This window comes from Periplaneta americana, chromosome 11, assembly GCF_040183065.1.
Source record: "Periplaneta americana isolate PAMFEO1 chromosome 11, P.americana_PAMFEO1_priV1, whole genome shotgun sequence".
NCBI classification, from domain to species: Eukaryota; Metazoa; Arthropoda; class Insecta; order Blattodea; family Blattidae; genus Periplaneta; species Periplaneta americana.
The window spans coordinates 150169866-150188647 of NC_091127.1; the positions used below are offsets into that span (position 1 = coordinate 150169866).

The window sequence follows — 18782 nt, forward strand, 5'->3', positions numbered from 1 at the left end:
GTTTAATTTACAACCGTCGTTTTTCTTTTTTTTTCTTTCACGCTGTCCGTTATTTGGAAGTTTTAATTGTTGTTGGGAGATATATTTCAGTGTCCGCGTCCGTTACTGAGAATGTCCGCTGTTTGGAAGAATTTTATCATAAGGGGCAATGTTATTTTGCAGGGGAATTTTAAAATGTCCGCTATTTAGAGGAGTCAGCTATTGGGAAGTGTTTGTTAAGGTAAGTTTCACTGTACATGTGTAACAATTTCAACTACAAATTCCTGAATGATTATTATACTGGTATATTCATTATTATTTAAATAAGATTAAAAATCACTGTCATATTTCTAGATTATCTCCTTCGTCAAACTTAAACTCAATGCATAAGGTCAGTTGCCTATGTTAAGAACAGTAAAAACTCTAATAGAAACTGTAAGATTATCTTCCTTCAAAATTTCAGAATTGCAGACAAAACAGTAGGCTAGTGTTTTTCCTAACAGTAAATCAAATAAATTCCTGATGTCAATTCTTAAAATCTAACACCAATAGTAAAGTACCTCCATGTTTAGGACTGGAAACTTTTGCAGTTGGTGCCTGTTGTGTTGTTTCCATTGTAGGACCATTTAAGTTTATGTCAGACTCTTCTTCTATTACACTTGGCAATGGAGTAGAAGGTTCTACATCATTAACAGTCAGTCCAGGTCCATTTACTGGGCCTTTGTTGGCTGCTGGAGGTTTCAGGGCATCACGATAGTTGAGGTGACAACCATAAGCATTGTAAAGACACACATTTGTGGACATTGTCATTGCATCCCCCAAAGGGAATGCATTGGGAATGCGAGTTGAGAAAGATACTTGAGCTTGGCGAAATGATCCTGGGTGGTATTCATCCAACCATTCGACAACCCTGTCAATGAGAAAATGCAAGTTTTCAATATTACTGAAAGTGCCTTCTTTATTATAACATTATAGTAAAATTTCGATTATAGTTATTAAACTGCAATAGTTATCAAAACAATAATAACAGAATAATTTAATGTTATAACTTATAAGTAGAGCCTGGATGTTTAGGCATTTATTTTGGTTAAAATAAGCAGGCATATAGGCATTAAAAATAGTAAAAATAGGCAGTGAAATAGGCATTTATTATTCATGGAAACAGACAAAAAAAAATAGACAAATACTTAATAAACTATCTCATACGGTACTCACTTTCCTTGGTTACATATCACAACAAGATGCTTTTTTAAGTTGACACCTGTCATAGTGAACCGCCTGTCAGAGAGAATGTTTCTCATGGTGGAAAAAGATCTTTCTACTTCTACTGAAGTGATTGGAGCAAACTTAAAACAACGTATTTCAGAAGGACTGTTTCTACTTTATTTCAGAGATCGGGAAAAACCGACTGTGTATTTCTCAAAAAGAGGTATGTTAGAAGGGATTAGAGACTTCAAAGTACGCGTGACTTGTGCGTACAAGCGACAACAGTAACGGGACCTGGAGATTCGCTTTTAATACTTCCCTCATCCCCTTTCTTTCGCTGGTAAACCCCAAAGTGACCTGAGTATTGAGGGTTATATTGTTCAAACATCTTTATTAAGTGACATAAAAGATGGAGTCGGTAGGGGAGAAAAGTTTATGACTTCTTGGAAACATATGTATTGCTGGAGAATAAGATTCTCAGCAAATATTTGTGTGAGGTGAATATATATTTTTAATTTGTACAACCGTTCTTTTTTTTTTTTTTTTTGATATAATTTATGTGCAGTTTATTTTAAATGCAATAAAAATATAGAAAATGTACAATAACGACGTAAAAAGGCTAAAAAAGGCATTTAACCTTAAAATACGCAACGGGAGCTAAAATAGGCAAAACAGGCAAAATAAAAATTGGGCCTATTGTCCCCAAATGTGTGGAAATATGTTTATCTCTAATAGGTCTTTCATACATACACTCAATTTGAAAAAGGCATTTTGCCTAACATCCGGGCTCTATTATAACAATTACTTGTTTCAAAAGTCAAATCTAGTCATAATGTACTCTTTTGTAAATGTACTCTGAAAAAAATACCATATTTTCTCGAATAACCTGCGCACTTTTTTTCTGAAATATACAAGTAAAAAATATGGGTGTGCAACTTATTCGAATCCGTCAAATCAAAATTCAAATTACCCAACAATCCTATTGTGCAAATAACTGCTTTGGTAGTCATACTGTATTATCACTACATAAAATTGAAAACGTTTGAAAAGGACATACCAAATTAGAAAACTGCCATCAATAGGATGGATTGAGAATAGAAGGTCAGGATTATGATGCCAATCTCGCAACAGACACTCAATCTTTGTATCAAGTGAATCTGGAGCTTGTCCCATTGCTGGCCCAGAATCTGTTGCTAGTGAATTAATGGAAGTTGTTGCACTGAAACAAAATTAAATGTTTATTTTACATGGCATCGAAAGTACTAAAATCATAGTTCTAAAAATCTAAAAATGTACAGTATATACCATATAAAGAGTGAACTGTAATGTCATTAGTCATTAATTTATGGGGTTATTCTTTGAGATATTTCAAACAAAAACGTTTAATACAATTTTGTTCGTTTCTGCTTCCTTTTCGAGATAAAAAATTGTTTTATATGAAATATTTCATAGTGTGTTTTGGGAAAGATATTGATTTAACTCCCAATACACTCAGTCAATTTAAGAGAACAGTGTATTATGATAATGAATGACCGAAAGAATTTTAATTTTGTCCTTTAAATGTGCAGAAATTTGATCCGAAATTATGTTTTACTTTAGTGTGTAACTACTGAAACTTTTTTCTGTTAAATGTTGTTTTATGTTCTGAATACACAGTAAGTATATGTTCATAAGGCAACTATTTACACGAACCCACTGGGGGGTCGCGATCTACACCTCTATATTGGCCTAGAATTCAGAACTGCACAGTATAGGTACGAGTAACAATTTGGCAACTACAGTATGTTGAAGCTATGCTATAATTAGACTACAAATTAAATATAACTGCAGTTCATACACACATTATAACGACAGATTGTACTGTATTGTATTTATTAACATTCCATGGTATTCATACATTGCTTACAGCTAGAATATGGAAAAAGTCAAAAAACTTAATACTATTATAAAGTCTTAATTTATAGTCACAGTCTAGATGAAATATATACAGACGAGATTTACAATATAGTCTACTAGTACAACACAAAGTTTTAGTATCAATTTCATGAAGTGTTACTGAATGTCATGAATTCACCTACAGAATAGAAGACGTGAGAAATTAGGTACTTCTGTAATTTGGCCCTAAATAATCTTACGTTTTGAGTTTCATTTTTTATATCGATAGGGAGGCTATTAAAAATTTTTACTGCCATATAACGCACTCCTTTTTGATAGCATGATAAACTTGCTGATTGAGTATGAAAGTCATTTTTTTTACGTGTATTTATGCTATGAACTGTTGAATTAGTTACAAAGTTTTCACGAATACATACGAGGAAGATTATTAATGAAAAGATACTGACAAGCCATGGGTATTATTTGTAGTTTTTTTTAAATAGCCCTACACGATTCCCTAGATTTGGCACCTACCATTATTCTAATTACTCTTTTTTGTAATAGAAATATACTGTTACTATCTGTGGAATTTCCCCAGAATATTATTCCAAAACTCATTATCGAGTGGAAGTATGCAAAGTATATTGTTTTTAAGGTATTGATATTTACTATCTTTTGCATAGATCTAATAGCAAAACATGCTGAATTTAGTTTGGGGGTATTTCTTTAATATGATTTTTCCAATTTAACACATTATCGATTTTTAAGCCAAGAAATTTGGTTGTTGTTGTTTCTAAAAGGGATCTATTGTTAATTATTGCACTAGAAATTTGCGAGGTTGAATTTGGACAGGATTTAAATTGAATTATGTTAGTTTTGTTACAATTTAATACCAATTTATTGAATGAAAACCAGTCAGATATTTTGAAGAGAATTTCCTCTGTTGAAGATTGGAATGTGTTGGAGTTATTGGCTGTAATTACTATACTTGTGTCATCTGCAAATAATATGGGATGACCTACATCTTTTATTAGGGGGGGGGGGGGCAAGATGTAACCACAATGGACAAAAATGGGCATGAACTTCTCATGCAAATAATAAACGGCATACCTAAGAGACTGATGACTATGAGCACTGCTAGAAGGGAAACTTCCATGATGTTCATCACTGCTCTCATCTTGAGATTGTGATTTTCCTATTTTACCTGGTCGTTTTCCTGCAATGCCAAAAACAAAGTGCATATTAACATTAATCTTAGAAAATGACTCTGCCACTAACAAACTGCAAGAAGTATTTACATACGTGGTGAATGATCATCGTGTTCTGATTCATGTGTTTCCACATTATCACGGTTGTTCTCACCACTCTCCTCTTTTTCCACAACTTTCCTAGTCAATTCCTAAAATTAAGAAATACATACAAATATTATCGATAAATAAGAATGACAGAAATAAACATCTGAATTTATTACGCTGGTCCAATAATTATGAATACCTTATCAAAAAAATGTCATGCAGTAATAGAACTTCCACAGCGAGAAGTCAATGGAAGTTTATTGTATATGGGCTATTCCATCTCAAATCGACTGAAATATAGAGAAAATAGACATTGCAATTTTTAAATACAATGAAACTTTTTCTGTCCGTTGACAACTATGATATAGTGCTTTGTGCAAAGTTTGAGGCATCAGAACTTCATAGTGTTTAAATTAAAAATATTTTAATTTATCGTATTTTCGTAAAATTAGCAACTTTAAACTGTTGTGGCTCTGAAACCCTTTCACCCAATGATCAAAGTCATGATTTATTTTGATGCTGAGAAATTAAAGTTTATATTGACATGTAAACAGTTTTTCTTACTTTTTATGGAAATGGAGAAATTTAGATTTTTTTTTTCATTAAGATGCCTTTGCCCACGAAAAAATATTTTAAAAATTTATGGTTAGATTCCGCATTGAAAATACAAATAAACACATATTTTTTACTGGTGCACCGTTGATAAGAAAGTATTGAAAATATCAAATAAAGAAAATAGATAGTACACGCATGAACTAACCAGCTGACTGTGAGGCGGGAACTAGCCGAGCAAGCAAGGCCAGGAGACATAAACACGTGATGTGTCGTCTAGCAGCACATAGCTGGGCTAGCTTTATCACAAGTTTTCATAAACACTGGAGTAAAACGATGCCCAACGCTCGCTTATTTTCAGCTCTTGGCCAATGCGTGCAGTACTGCGCTGTTCAAGTCTAGGCGTGTGAAAATAATTTATTTAATACCCTCGAAACTTACTGCCGAGCCACTAAGCAAACAATGCCGAATCCCTCTTAATAATGCAAGGTTTTTTTCTCAATATTTTTTACATTTTTACAAATGGACAAAAAGCCTAAAAGTAAGTAAAATCAGATTATCTGTCTCTCTGTATACAATAAAAATAAGGATTACTTCGTAACATAACCTACCAAATGTCAGCTTCAAAAAGAGCTCCCGTTCAATGTTCTGCAGTAAACGGTTCCAGAGTTCTGATCGCTGAAAGAGGCTTGTTTTCATAAAATACGCTAAATTTGTCGCTCAATAGTACGAAAACCGTTTGACTTTCGATAGTATATTTTTGAAAATGCACTCTCTTCAGCACCTTGTATAAATCGGGAAAAAATTAGAGTATTAAAAAAATGCGAGGTTTTTTACTGATCGATTTTATATGTAATAGCCCATATGCAAGACAGAGGTAAACAGTGATTCATGAATACTGAATTAGGAACAAGAGGATTCCTCTTTCATAAACATCTGCCTACAAATAAGCACACAGCAGCAAAAGAAACAATGCATGAATTTTCCTTGCCGTTGTTGTCCTAAGCTAGCAAGACAATTCTGCTGGCTCTTTAATTGCCAATCTCAGTTGGTCGGTTGGTCAGTCAGACAACCAATTAAGAGATGGTCAGATGAAATAAACCACAGGGCAATTGATGAATGTTTCAGTGATCTTCAATTCTTTCAATTACTAGAAGAGGTTAAATACATATAAAAACTGTGCAGACCAATTTCAAAGTTACCTGCAATATATTTTCAGCCTGAAGTGAGAAATGCATTTCCTTGTTATTTAGCCAATGTAAGATGAAGTTTGGTTCTCGATCCGGATCCCCAGTCACCAGACTCGGAACAAGAGGAATGTCTGTAAATCAGTAAAAGTTGTCATAAAACTGACTAAATGAATCTTCGACATTCTTTGCTTAAAATGATAAATTAACTTTAGGTTATAAATTAGCACCGAATTCAATGAGGAAAACCTAAAGCATTCCGAAAGTGAAATATATACAGTAGAACTTGGTTATAACGACATCCAAGGGACCTTGAAAATTATGTTGTTATAAACGAGTGTCGTAGTAACCAAGATTCATATTATCAGTCTAGTGAGGTGGAAAATGAAAAATAATAAACATAATTAGGCTTATTTTAGATTTATGTATTCACTTTTAAGCATACCATGAACACAATAAAATATACGTACAATTATAAATACAGTATTCTGCATTAAAACAGTTTGTTCATTACTCACCAAACTTATTTACTGAAGAGTGAAATAATCAGTCATTTTACTCTGTTGTCTCCTACTTGCCCAATATACACTTTCTAAATTAAATTCTATGTTCATTATTTCAGTTGCAATTTCACTGCTCCCTCTCCTAGTTTCATACTCCCTCCTCTAGCTTCATAGAAATGTTCACAATCCTAATGGCTTCTAAAGCGTCATTCACTTCTTTTAGTGGCCATACTGCGTTAAAATGCGTGCACTTAGTGAAAAGTTCCTGTCGAAACTGACCGCATGCAGGTATCATTAATACTGCATGAATTCGGGCAGGTTACAATGGGATGGGGAATCTGCCTGCATTCCAGAGGTCTATGATAGAAGAAAACAGTAAAGGATTTGCCAGATTTCAGAAAAATATTTCTTAAAATACTTTGGTTCTTAGAAAATCTTATTCCAAACTGAGGTTAAAATGACGTTATATCTGAGGTAGACGCATATACGTTTGTTGTATTAAGAAGGTAGAAAAGCATATGTCTTATGGGGAATTAGTTGGGACCACAGAATATTTGACGTTATAGGCGAGGTGTCGCACAAAGCGAGGTCGCTATATCCAAGTTATACTGTATTTTACCAAACGTTCTTCTGGGAGTACAGTAAAGTGGGGTAATGTCGGACATTTTATAAGGTTTCTCATTAAAAATACTATATATTTCTGGGTATAGTAGTATGAGATTTCATATACATCATCCTATATCCTTCATTTAATGGTCCAGCTAGTAATGTATCTTGCTTGAATTTACCTTACTAGTGGGGGGGGGGAAGTTGGACACGTGTGTAATGGAGCACTAGACTGGGTTTCAAATACCTATTCCTAAACCTAAACTGTGAAGTTGGACATCAAACAGCAAGTGTATTGTTGCTAAATATCTCTCCTGCATATACAGATGTGTTCTGAATTCATTTATACTAGGTAGATTATTTATCAGTATATTTGAAGAACTGAATACGCCCAACCTTCTTATATGTTCATGGCATGTCCGACTTTACCCGAAAAATTACACTGATTCACTAAAAAGTCTGTCAACAGCTGGAAATATTTTCTACACACACGAAACTTTACATATAATATCACTTAATATTTGTGTGTACAATAAAACTGAAAATATTTATATAAAATTTATGATCATATACAATTTCTGCACTCATTTCTGACAGCTTCTAATTAAAGAAACCTTAAATTTGATTCTTGGCAAATGTTGAGATATATGGTAGTCAAATATGATACAGAAATTTTCTTTAAACGTTTTAATTTCGCCCGATATTCATATTCCACCATTACTTAATTATTTTAATTTCATTAACTACCTGTTCTAAATATGAATATAAATTGTCTTCGTAGATCAAAAAGTTAATTAAATAATCTCTTTATCAACTTTAACAATGCTGTATTTTTCCTCTTCATTTGCTTCTGATTTAAAAACTGTATCACTTTTCTACACAAATTTCAAGATAATAGGTTGAAAGTACAGAGTGTTCCTATGCAAACCGGTCCCAGGTACTAATGCTCCAACAGCTTAATGATGGTAGTACAGAGCACCTATCCCAAGGAAGCTAAGTGGTAAGGGACGGAGTGGAACTAGTCTGCATAGGGAAGTGTACACGGATGTCCATATGCCTGTGTACGATTGCTCACCTCCCGCCAACAGATTTTGTTAGGTAGAGGTTCACATGGGACCGGTCTGCATAGGAACTCTGTGTAGATATATACTATATGTATGGTGTGATGTTGAACACTGATAAATGATTGATGCTCTACATTAGATTACTATTATATCATTTTTTAAAAGGGACTATAATTTTAAAAAGACCAGAATATGAAATTAATATAAATGATGAACAGATTGTGGATAATGACAATGATAATAGCATTCGCATTGAACTAGAAATGGTGAAACAAGCAGTAAGCCAATTTAAAAACAGAAAAGCTAGTGGAATTGGAGAAATTACTGCAGAACTGGTGAACCATGGAAAAGATAAACTTTGGGAAAAATTAAGAGAGTTATTTGAAAGATGCATAAATGCCGAAGACATACCAACTGAGTTTCTTCATAATGCCTATATACTTAAATGATAACCAACAGCATATTCAAGTAATCAATGTTGGCAACCCTCCTGTTTGGAACTATGCTACGGAAAATTTAAAAAATGAATTATATCGTCAGCAATTATGCTCAGACTGTGTTGTGTATTTAATAACTGTTACAAATAATTTATTTTCATCACATCTAACATTAAAATATATCCAAACAATAAAAGTATCATTGGCACATTTGGGTGGTAACACTGGTTGCAACCGCAGCATAAGTTTCAACAAAACCGATATCAAAAATGCTGCGGCTGCAACCCTGAGAACCCTGTTCACATGTCGCTACTTTTAAGCTGCGCGCAGCATGGAAAAGTAGCGAACAGCAGGTTCGGAGCCGCTACTTTTTGAATTGCACCGTTGTTCACACGTCGCAGTATGAGAGTTGCGCAGTTTTTTGTACTGCAGCGCTGCAAAAGTAGCGACGTGTGACCGTACCTTAAATAAACTATTAGCAGTAGTAATGATAGTAGCAGTAGCAATAATGAAATAATTAAGTTTGAAACTATTTGTTATGTAAGAATTATATAAAAAAAAAAAGGCTGATAGAAATTACCCTATGGCGAAATTTGTAGCCTTAAGTTAAGCATCTACTATTACAGCTATCATATCGTAATCTCACCTAAACTCACCTGTCTCAGCATTGATGCTTGCAGCCAGGTGGAAGTGCAGGCCAGGTGTGACGCCCGTTCCATGGTACCCATAACTGTGGAAATCATGGACACTGTATGTGGAAGGGAGAGTAGGAATGGGAGAGCCAGTCCCAAGGAGATTATTACCTTGGTTCTGCTGATGTTTGGCGTGGCGACGGATGTGGAAACACGTTCTGGAATCCACCCAACACTTAGTTAGCAGACAGTGGACAAACACAAACGATGAGGTGAAACAAAGTATTAATCATGTAACAAACAACCCGTCATGACATGCAAATAAAAAAAAAAAGACATCCAACAACCTTCTACAGTCTTTGTCCAGAAGAATGACAACCACTACGAAATTTAACTATGGATGGAATCAATTCTGTCAAAGAGTATTATGTACTAAAAACTCGTAACTATATATATATATGTTAATTTGCTACTGACAAAATACAGAATATTCTGTCAAAGACGGATAAATTAAAAGCTATTTAATAATTACATACTGAGTATACAGTGGCGGTGCGTCAATAAGAGCACAAGAGCACGTGAACACCTTGTTTCCATTAATGCACGACTAGTTTTATTATTTAATACTGTATTGGCGTAGTGGGAATGTATAATATCAGGATCGAGTATTTTAAACTTCCCGGATCTTACGTAAACTTCTTATGTAAACTTGGCAACATCCGTTCATGTACAAGCCGTGCTCTTTTCAAAAAGGTTACAGAAATTTCACGCAAGCGCGGGAGAAAATTGTCTTTCGCTGGCTGCTTATGACTCGTCAAGAGCACAAAGCATTAAGTGAACAGTGAATCTATCCTACAGATGTCAGGTGCATCGATGCCTATTCTTTACGTGCTATATCTCGAGAAGAAAATTCTGTCTGTATTCTAGCCTATAGGTGTCAGCATCTCACTGTCGGAATGTTTACTTTATGTGGATGTGTGTACAGTGCTGCTACGAGAGTATAGTTTGTGAATTACTATACTTCAGTGTCGGCATATAGCATAGTTTGGCTTTCAAAGACATGCTGGCTGAATGTGATAGCGGTATGAATTTAAATATCTGTATGGTGGTGTATATTATTTAAGAATAATATTTACTGGCATGTATTTATAGTAATCAATCTATGCGAATGGGATTACAGTACTGGTATACGTAGGCTATAGTGTATCAGTATGTTGTGAATCAAAATACAGTATATTACTGAACACACGCTTTTGTAAATTGTTTTATGTATTAATTTTTAACAGACGTAAACAATGAACTCTGTTCAAGCAATTTTGAAGAGTAAAGAACTGGGTAAACTGGCTTTCCAGGAAAAATTGGAAATAAAAAGACTAGGTTTCATTATTATTATTATTATTATTATTATTATTATTATTATTATTATTATTATTATTATTATATGTTGTTTTGAATTTATATACTGTTTTTTCGACAGTGAAACATTGGAATTATGACATTTCATATTAGGCTAAAAACGTACGATTTCAAATTCTCTTCAATTTTGGAACACAAAATTGTGAACACACATAATATTTTATCACGAGCCGCCACTGTGAGTATATGAATAACCATTTTACAGTATAATAAATAAAACTGCATAAAATTAAACTAAAGCATTTAAGCATTAAATATTATGTAATCCTGTTTTTTAATGGGTAGATATTTGTCAAGGTGAAATTATAATGGCAGACAGAGTAATTGTCTCATGCCTCCATGTTAATTATGGTACTAATGCACTTGATTAGAACCAGGTATCCAGCATTGAAGTCTTTGGCCCTGTGGACTCTCATAGCTGGGTACCTGGTTCTAATCAAGTGCACTGAATTAACACGGACACATGAGACAAATTACGAAATCAAGTAAGCTTTTATTGCGAAGACACTGCATAATGCATGTCAAAAATCAATTTCAATGATCTGAGAATTTTAAGGTATTGTACAGAAAAACCTGACCATCTGAATTTAGTTGCATATTGTTAGTTAAAAATTCTATACTCTATTACTTGGTCTATGCCACCCAATCTTACAATTTTAATTATACTTTCTCTGATTCCCATATTAAAGCATGCAATGTCATGCTTTCCCACTTAAAAAAAAAAAAAAAACTAAAAACAAAGAATACTGTGTGGTTTCGAAACATGTGACCTCCCTCAACATTTTGCTGTTCTGTAATACAAAAATTCTTACTATTTTTTTTAATTCCTGCATATTAATATCAATACATAACATATAAAAAGTTCTGGTGAACGTAAACATAATTATAATAAACTATGCCATCAAGAGATAGACAATCAAATGAGCAGAGGAAAATGGCATATCAGAAATAAATTTTTCAGCATCAGGATGCTGGAAACTATACTTCCGTGTAAATCTTGGATTTGATTTTTTGCAACCTCAAAATACTTCATCTTCATATCTCATATTATGAGAAAGTAAAACTTATAAAAACCTTGGTGAATAGCTAGACGAAGTTTAATATAACTTTCTACTTTTGGTTGGAAACATAAAGGAACAGTTGCAAATATAACTCCTGTAACTGCTAACAGAATTACAAGATTAAGCAAAACTTTCAATGCAGTCATGAACTGTTTGAAGAGCAATTTCATGTAGAATTATTTAAATTGTAAATCCTGTCAATTTTCAAAAGCAACAGAAGTCTTCAAAAAATGTATACACGTGTCTATGAATTTACCTTCACAAGCTTTGTGGAGTTATAGAGAACTTCAAATTAAACAAGTTCTGCAAATATTGTATAAGTCAGAAGCACGTTCTTACGAAGTTATAGAGTCAAGTTTAAAATAAATCAAGCACTGCATTTCTGTATAATTTCATCATTTTTCTTCTAATGATTGAAATTATACCGAAAGTAGCTTTCAAAATCAAGGGAATTAAAAGTGATAATGCTTTTTTCTTTCGCCTGAAAAATCTATTTAAAAACACATAGCAGATTTTGAAGGAGCAGTGATGCTATTTTCTTATTACAAAATGATAACTGTAATATTAATAATATGAATTTTCTTATAGTTATTTGAACAGTTCTTGACTTATGACTCTGTATGTACATCACCAATTTACAGTTAAGTGCATTCTTTATAAATTACATGAATAATATTCGAACAAACAATGTAAAATAAGGTGTATCTTTGACTCACATTATAAAGAAAATACACTTTCTCTGCTGAAACTAAAGAATTAAGCTAAAAGAACCAATGGTTTGCTTAAATGCATTACATATACAGACCTATGGAAGGCTGTTGGGTGTTTGTATAATTTAGTATGACAGTGTTCAATTAATAATCCTTCTATTTTCACTGTTACATGAAAAAATTAAACATTCGTATCTAATAGCTATTACGTTTTAGAAAAAAATCAATTGTTAATTTTTTTTTTTTTTTTTGTTAATGAACAACAATTTAAGCAGCTTCTTCAGACATGTTATAAAAGTTAGGACATCAATGCTTTACGAATACAAGACATTAGACTGAACATTTCTTCCAATATTATAAAAATGTATCTAAAATAGTGTTATCAGAAAAATCTGAGCATGTAATTCTTAAACGTAAGTAATAATGAAAACGTTTTTCAGTTAAAGTTATTTCACTCATTTCTGTGTGATTCCAATTCATTGTAGTTAAGAGAAACAAATATCATAATCATAAATATTTAATTTCATATTGTACTAGTGGCTTGTGCAGCAAATGCGGGAACTAAGTTCATTAGACATTCAAATAAAAATTTTTCAGATTTATTTTCAATGAAGAATACCAGACATTCTGAAAGTTATTTGCTTCCATAATAATAATACATACTCCCTCTGAATGGTTTTTTTATGCCAAATACTTTTTCTTGAACCTATCCATCCACCTTCAGTTTTTGAGTTTCAACGTGAAAACGCAAGTAACAATGTCAGGACGATCAGTGGGTTTTTCATGTGGGAGTAAAGCAATAGCTATTTCAAGTCATAGAGAGTAAAATCATTTTATTCTGCTAAGAGATCTTGCTGAAATGATCGGGAGACTTCAAAATTTTGTGGGCCTCTTATTTTATCAGTAAGTAATGCCGTTTGGTCTTTCCTTAGGAACTGTAATTTTTGCGCTATCTCGAGCCAATACTGAAGAGAATGACGCATATAAATATCTACACCACACTGCCATTAAGTATATGAAAAAACCCAACCTCACTTGATTAATAACTATAAAAATATTTGATTTCAATAATATTATTATCTTACGTAAGTTTTGTAGTTATATATATATATATATATATATATATATATATATATATATATATATATATATATATATATATATAAATAAATAATGGCCAGTAAATTATAGAAATTAAGATCTAATTTAAGATATTCTCTACAGCTACTTATATAACTCCAGAAACTTTCACTTTCATATCATCAATATACATTAATAGGCCTATGTACAATTAATGAAAAATAGTCGCATCATGGCATTAACTATAATAATATTTCATTTCTAATGGTAGTAATGTCATCAAACCACGTCAAGTTTTGTAGTTTTTAATATCCAATATACAGCTGTACTCAAAAAATTACACACCGCAGAATCAGACCTGTAAATTAATTTTAGTAAGATTTGAAATTCTGCTATTAATTTAATTTAATTTGAAGTCTAAATATGTCCACATTCTTGCAGATCATGGCCTTCGTGTAATATTGTTTACTGTGTGTGTGTTTTGTCTTATTCTGAAATGCAATTAGTTAGTGACGACAGAGGGATTTTAGAAAATAGGAAAATTATGTTGAAAAATTGACATTTCACTGAAAACTACTATTTTTCTGAAAAACTTTGGGTTCCAAGCTTCAGAATGAGAGGTCATTTATTAAAATCCATTCAGCTGTTTTCCCGTAATTTCCATTACCAGTTCAAATTATATATATATAGATATTGTAGTCTTAATCTACAGAGTGAGCCATGTGGGAAGACAAAATAAAAACGCTGTAATATAAGAACTATTGCTATTTATTTTTCAGTAACCTATAAATAACCTCTAAAAAGATGGAAGTTTTGCATATATTATATCTCAATGTGCCGCCATTGTGAACACAATACAAGTCATATCATTAGGCTTATCTTCCCATTGTGTGATTTAACATCTATGGGACTTCTTCTTCTTTGGTTCTACAGCCGGGTTCCAGCCTTGACCGCCCCAACGATGCTTTTCCATGTCCGATCTAACACCTTTGTTTTCCATCCTCTAACACCTGCTGCTATTATATCTTTCTCCACTTCATCTAGCCATCTTAGCTGAGGTCTCCCTACTTTTCTGGTGCCAAAAGGTATAGTGAGAGTCAATTTCTTGCAAGGATCATTTTCATCCTTCCTACAGATATGGCCCAGCCACCTGACTCTCCTAGCTTTAATTTCTCTGCAAACATCTGGTTCTTTAAAAAGTTTGTATAATTCATAGTTATATCTTTTCCTCCAACTGCCTTCATCATTTACTGGTCCGCATATCGTCCTCAGAACCTTTCTCTCAAATATACTCAGCCTACAATTGTCGGCACTGCCAACTGCCCAGGTTTCAGATCCATAAAGCAAGACTAGTCTTATTAATGTTTTATAATATAATTTGCTCTTAGTGCTGAGGCTGATATCATGTGATCTTAACTGTTTTTGGAGTCCATAATAGCATCTGTTTGCTGTGAGGAGTCTATGTTGGATTTCTGCACTCACATTATTATCTGAGGTGACTATTGAACCTAGCTACTTAAATTCGGTGACTTTTTTCAAACTTGTATCCTCCTACTTCAAGATACTTCATTTCTGAGGGATTTATTGATACCTCCATATACTTGGTTTTACCCTCATTTACTTTGAGGCCCATTTGTTGTGCTGCAGCATCTAGGTTGATGAATACATCTTTGATGGCTCTTTCTGATCTCCCAACAATGTCAATATCATCAGCATAAGCCAATATTTGCACCGATTTGTGGAATATTGTACCCCTCCTTTCAATTCCTGAGCTTCGGATAACCTTTTCCAAAGCAATATTGAACAACAGACATGCAAGTGCGTCACCTTGTCTAAGGCCCTTCTGTGTATAGAAAGGTTCTGAAAGTCCTGCCTGTAGTTTAACATCTATGGGACAGTATTTCCAAAAGCTGAGACAATCTTTGCCTTGAGATCATGAATACCAAACGAAGAAATCAGGTGGAGTCATGTATTGTCTAGCCAGCAGCTCTGAGAGCTAGGAAAGAGAAGGTTAGGTTCTCAGTTCAGGTAGCTGGAGTAGGGGTGACTGTAGTATTTGTGCGAAAAACACTTGCCTCAACCAGGAAGCCAGTGTGCTATATATTATGGTGAATGTATTTACATTTTCTCCGTTTTCTTCTCATATTTACTGCGATTGTGACTAACTGGTTACAAAAAGATAGCATGCTATATTGAAAGTGTGTTATGTTAAAATGCCGCCAGAAAGAAGAATAAAGTGATCCATTCAGAAGGCCACGAAATTAACATTTCCGGATTGAAGAACTGTAACGATTAAGCTAGAAATAAGGCTTCTTTCATTTCCGATAATTTTTTTAGTCGGTTATTTAACGACGCTGTGTCAACTACTAGGTTATTTAGCGTCGATGAGATTGGTGATAGCGAGATGGGGCTGAGGATTCACTAGATTACCTGGCATTCACCTTACGGTTGGGGAAAACCTCGGAAAAAACCCAACCAGGTAATCAGCTCAAGTGGGGATTGAACCCACGCCCCAGCGCAACTTCAGATCAGTAGGCAAGTGCCTTAACCGACTGAGCCACACCGGTGGTTCCCGATAAATTAGACACCAAGAAAGGCAGCATAGACCTATATTGCAATAAATCGCAATCTACAATAAAAATATATCTAAAGAGAATAAATTACGAGAAGCAAATTTTCCTAACTGAACCTCTGTCCATTCCTGGACAGAAATGCAAAACTAGACCAAGTCATATAATGCAAGTTCATGACTTCGATCAATGCCTCATTTGCAGAACTATCCATACACAAAATCTACTTACAAGAAAAGAAGGTTCGAACTGTGCCAAAACTGCTGCTCATTGTTTGTTCAGTCAACTGTCCAAAGACAGGTTTGAATCTTTTAAGTGAGACCAATAAGGCAACTAAGCCAGGAGATAATGGGGTAGGGTAGTCAGTTCCTTATGAGACAGAAAATACACTTTCCATGGGGTAGGTTATCTCTCCAAACTCTGATGAAGATGCTGGGATTTAAATGGAAAATGTGTGTTTTTTTTTTTTAGTTGGTTACTTAATGACGCTGTATCAACTACGAGGTTATTTAGCGTCGATGAGATTGGTGATAGCTAGATGGTATTTGGCGAGATAAGGTCGAGAATTCGCCACAGATTACCTGGCATTCACCTTACTATTGGGAAAAACCTCGGAAAAAACCAAACCAGGTAATCAGCCCAAGCGGGGATCGAAACCCGCGCCCGAGCGCAACTTCAGACCAGCAGGCAAGCACTTTAACCAACTGAGCCACGCTGGTGGCTCTGGAAAATGTGTTGAAGTCAATGGAAAGTGTTATTATGAAAACTCGATATTTTGAGTTGGCAACACAAATATTTAGTACAAATTCCGCACTAAAGGGCATTTTGTCGCGAGCTGGTTTACTTGGACAAACACTGGATCGACAGTATTTTGACTTTCAGAATACGTCGGCAAGAAGATACTAATATCAGTATTCAAATGGACATAAATGTCAAAAACAGATTAATAATAATTAATCGTTCATGTGGGCAGTAACAATGCTTTCACATAAAATATCGAATGTAATTATATGCCGCATCTGCAGTTACAGTGTTACTTCCACCCAGGCAGCTTGGGTTCGATCCCCGTCCGGGTCGTGATGGACTTTCCAGAGGATTTTTCTCAGGGTATTCCCATTTCCCTATATCATTCCACCAACACTCTCCACTTTCCCCTCATTTCATCTATCATCTGCGATAGTAAAAATAGGCTGGGGTGAAGTCTTGCAGATAGGACGGGTTTCCAATGCTGATATAGGAAGTGAATGGGGCCCTAGGCACCTGGGGCTCATCAGACTGCTTGCAAGCAGACGAGACCTAGCTCTATCAGGGGCTAAGGCAGGATGGCCTACCTGTCAGCATCAGCTGATCAGGAAGGACTTCGGACTCCAGGCCCCTGGGGCTTATCAGGTTACTCGTTTGCAAAGCAGGACCTTGCTCTACCAGGGGCTTGAAGCACGATGGTACATCTGTCAGCATCACATTCACGAATGCCATCTGTCAGATTTGGATAATCGTCACTTATAAAGGCAGACAATGGGCCAATGGGTCCAGTCCACGTCAAAGCCAAGCCAATGCAAAGCCAATGCAGGTACATCTACTGGTGACTATCAGGGTCAAATGAACCATGTCAATTTCGAGAAATGAGTTAATGAGAAATTAATCTTACTTCCCAAGCTGTAATGATTATGGATAATGCCCATACTTCAGTATGCAGATTGACAAGGTTCCATCCTATGTGTTGTGAAACAGGACATCATAACAAGGCTGCAGAAAAAAAAATGTACACTGTGACTTATCAATGTATAATGAAGATTTTTAGGAACTAGTTCTTGCAAATAATCCAGTGCCAACATTTTTTAACAGATGCCGTGATTGTTTCACAGGGCACACACTGTTGCGCTTATCTCTACCCTTGATTGATTGATTTTCACGAGAGCTGGATCCAGGAAGGATTCTTGCACTTGGGCCATTTAGGTCCATTGTACACCCTATATGCATTGATTGTCTAAACCCAACAGATGGTCCGAATGGCATTCTTGAATACGACGCTGACAGGGAGACCAAACTTCATGGGCCCTGCAGGTAAGGTTCATTAATCTACTGATGAGCCAGAAGCCAGAGTCACAGCCCCAAGCCCTTAAAACTTCCGTATTTTAATATCATATTGGAACTAAAATAACTTTTGTATCATTCCTGATATAATTTTTATAGCGATTTGATTTTGTCTTCCCAAACTGATCAGACTGTACAATGCAGAAGTCGGATGTTTTATTATTATTATTATTATTATTATTATTATTATTATTATTATTTTACTTGGCCCCAAGTCCACACCTGTGGAGTAACGGTCAGCGCGTCTGGCTGCGAAACCAGGTGGCCCGGATTCGATTCCCGGTCGGGGCAAGTTACCTGGTTGAGGTTTTTTCCAGGGTTTTCCCTCAACCCGAGATGAGCAAATGCTGGGTAACTTTCGGTGCTGGACCCCGGATTCATTTCATCGGCATTATCACCTTCATCTCATTCAGATGCTAAATAACCTAAGCTGTTGATAAAGCGTTGTAAAATAACCTACTAAAATAAAAAAAATACTTGGCCCCAATGTTGTATAATGGTATTCTATATAGACT

At 34.7% G+C, this 18782-nt stretch overlaps 1 protein-coding gene across 4 annotated transcripts in view; it reads right to left on the reverse strand.

Annotated features, from left to right (window-relative positions):
• Rbcn-3A (rabconnectin-3 alpha) overlaps positions 1-18782 on the reverse strand; it is a 190436-nt gene that overhangs the window by 142205 nt on the left and 29449 nt on the right. For 3 of the 4 annotated variants that reach the window (XM_069840227.1, XM_069840225.1, XM_069840224.1), the window contains exons 7-12: positions 9361-9554; positions 6110-6228; positions 4363-4459; positions 4171-4276; positions 2243-2404; positions 540-889 (exon numbers count right to left, since the gene is read on the reverse strand). In XM_069840227.1, coding sequence (XP_069696328.1) covers positions 540-889; positions 2243-2404; positions 4171-4276; positions 4363-4459; positions 6110-6228; positions 9361-9554 — 1028 coding nt within the window. The remainder of the gene's footprint in view (positions 1-539; positions 890-2242; positions 2405-4170; positions 4277-4362; positions 4460-6109; positions 6229-9360; positions 9555-18782) is intronic. The other variant, XM_069840226.1, reaches the window with a different exon arrangement.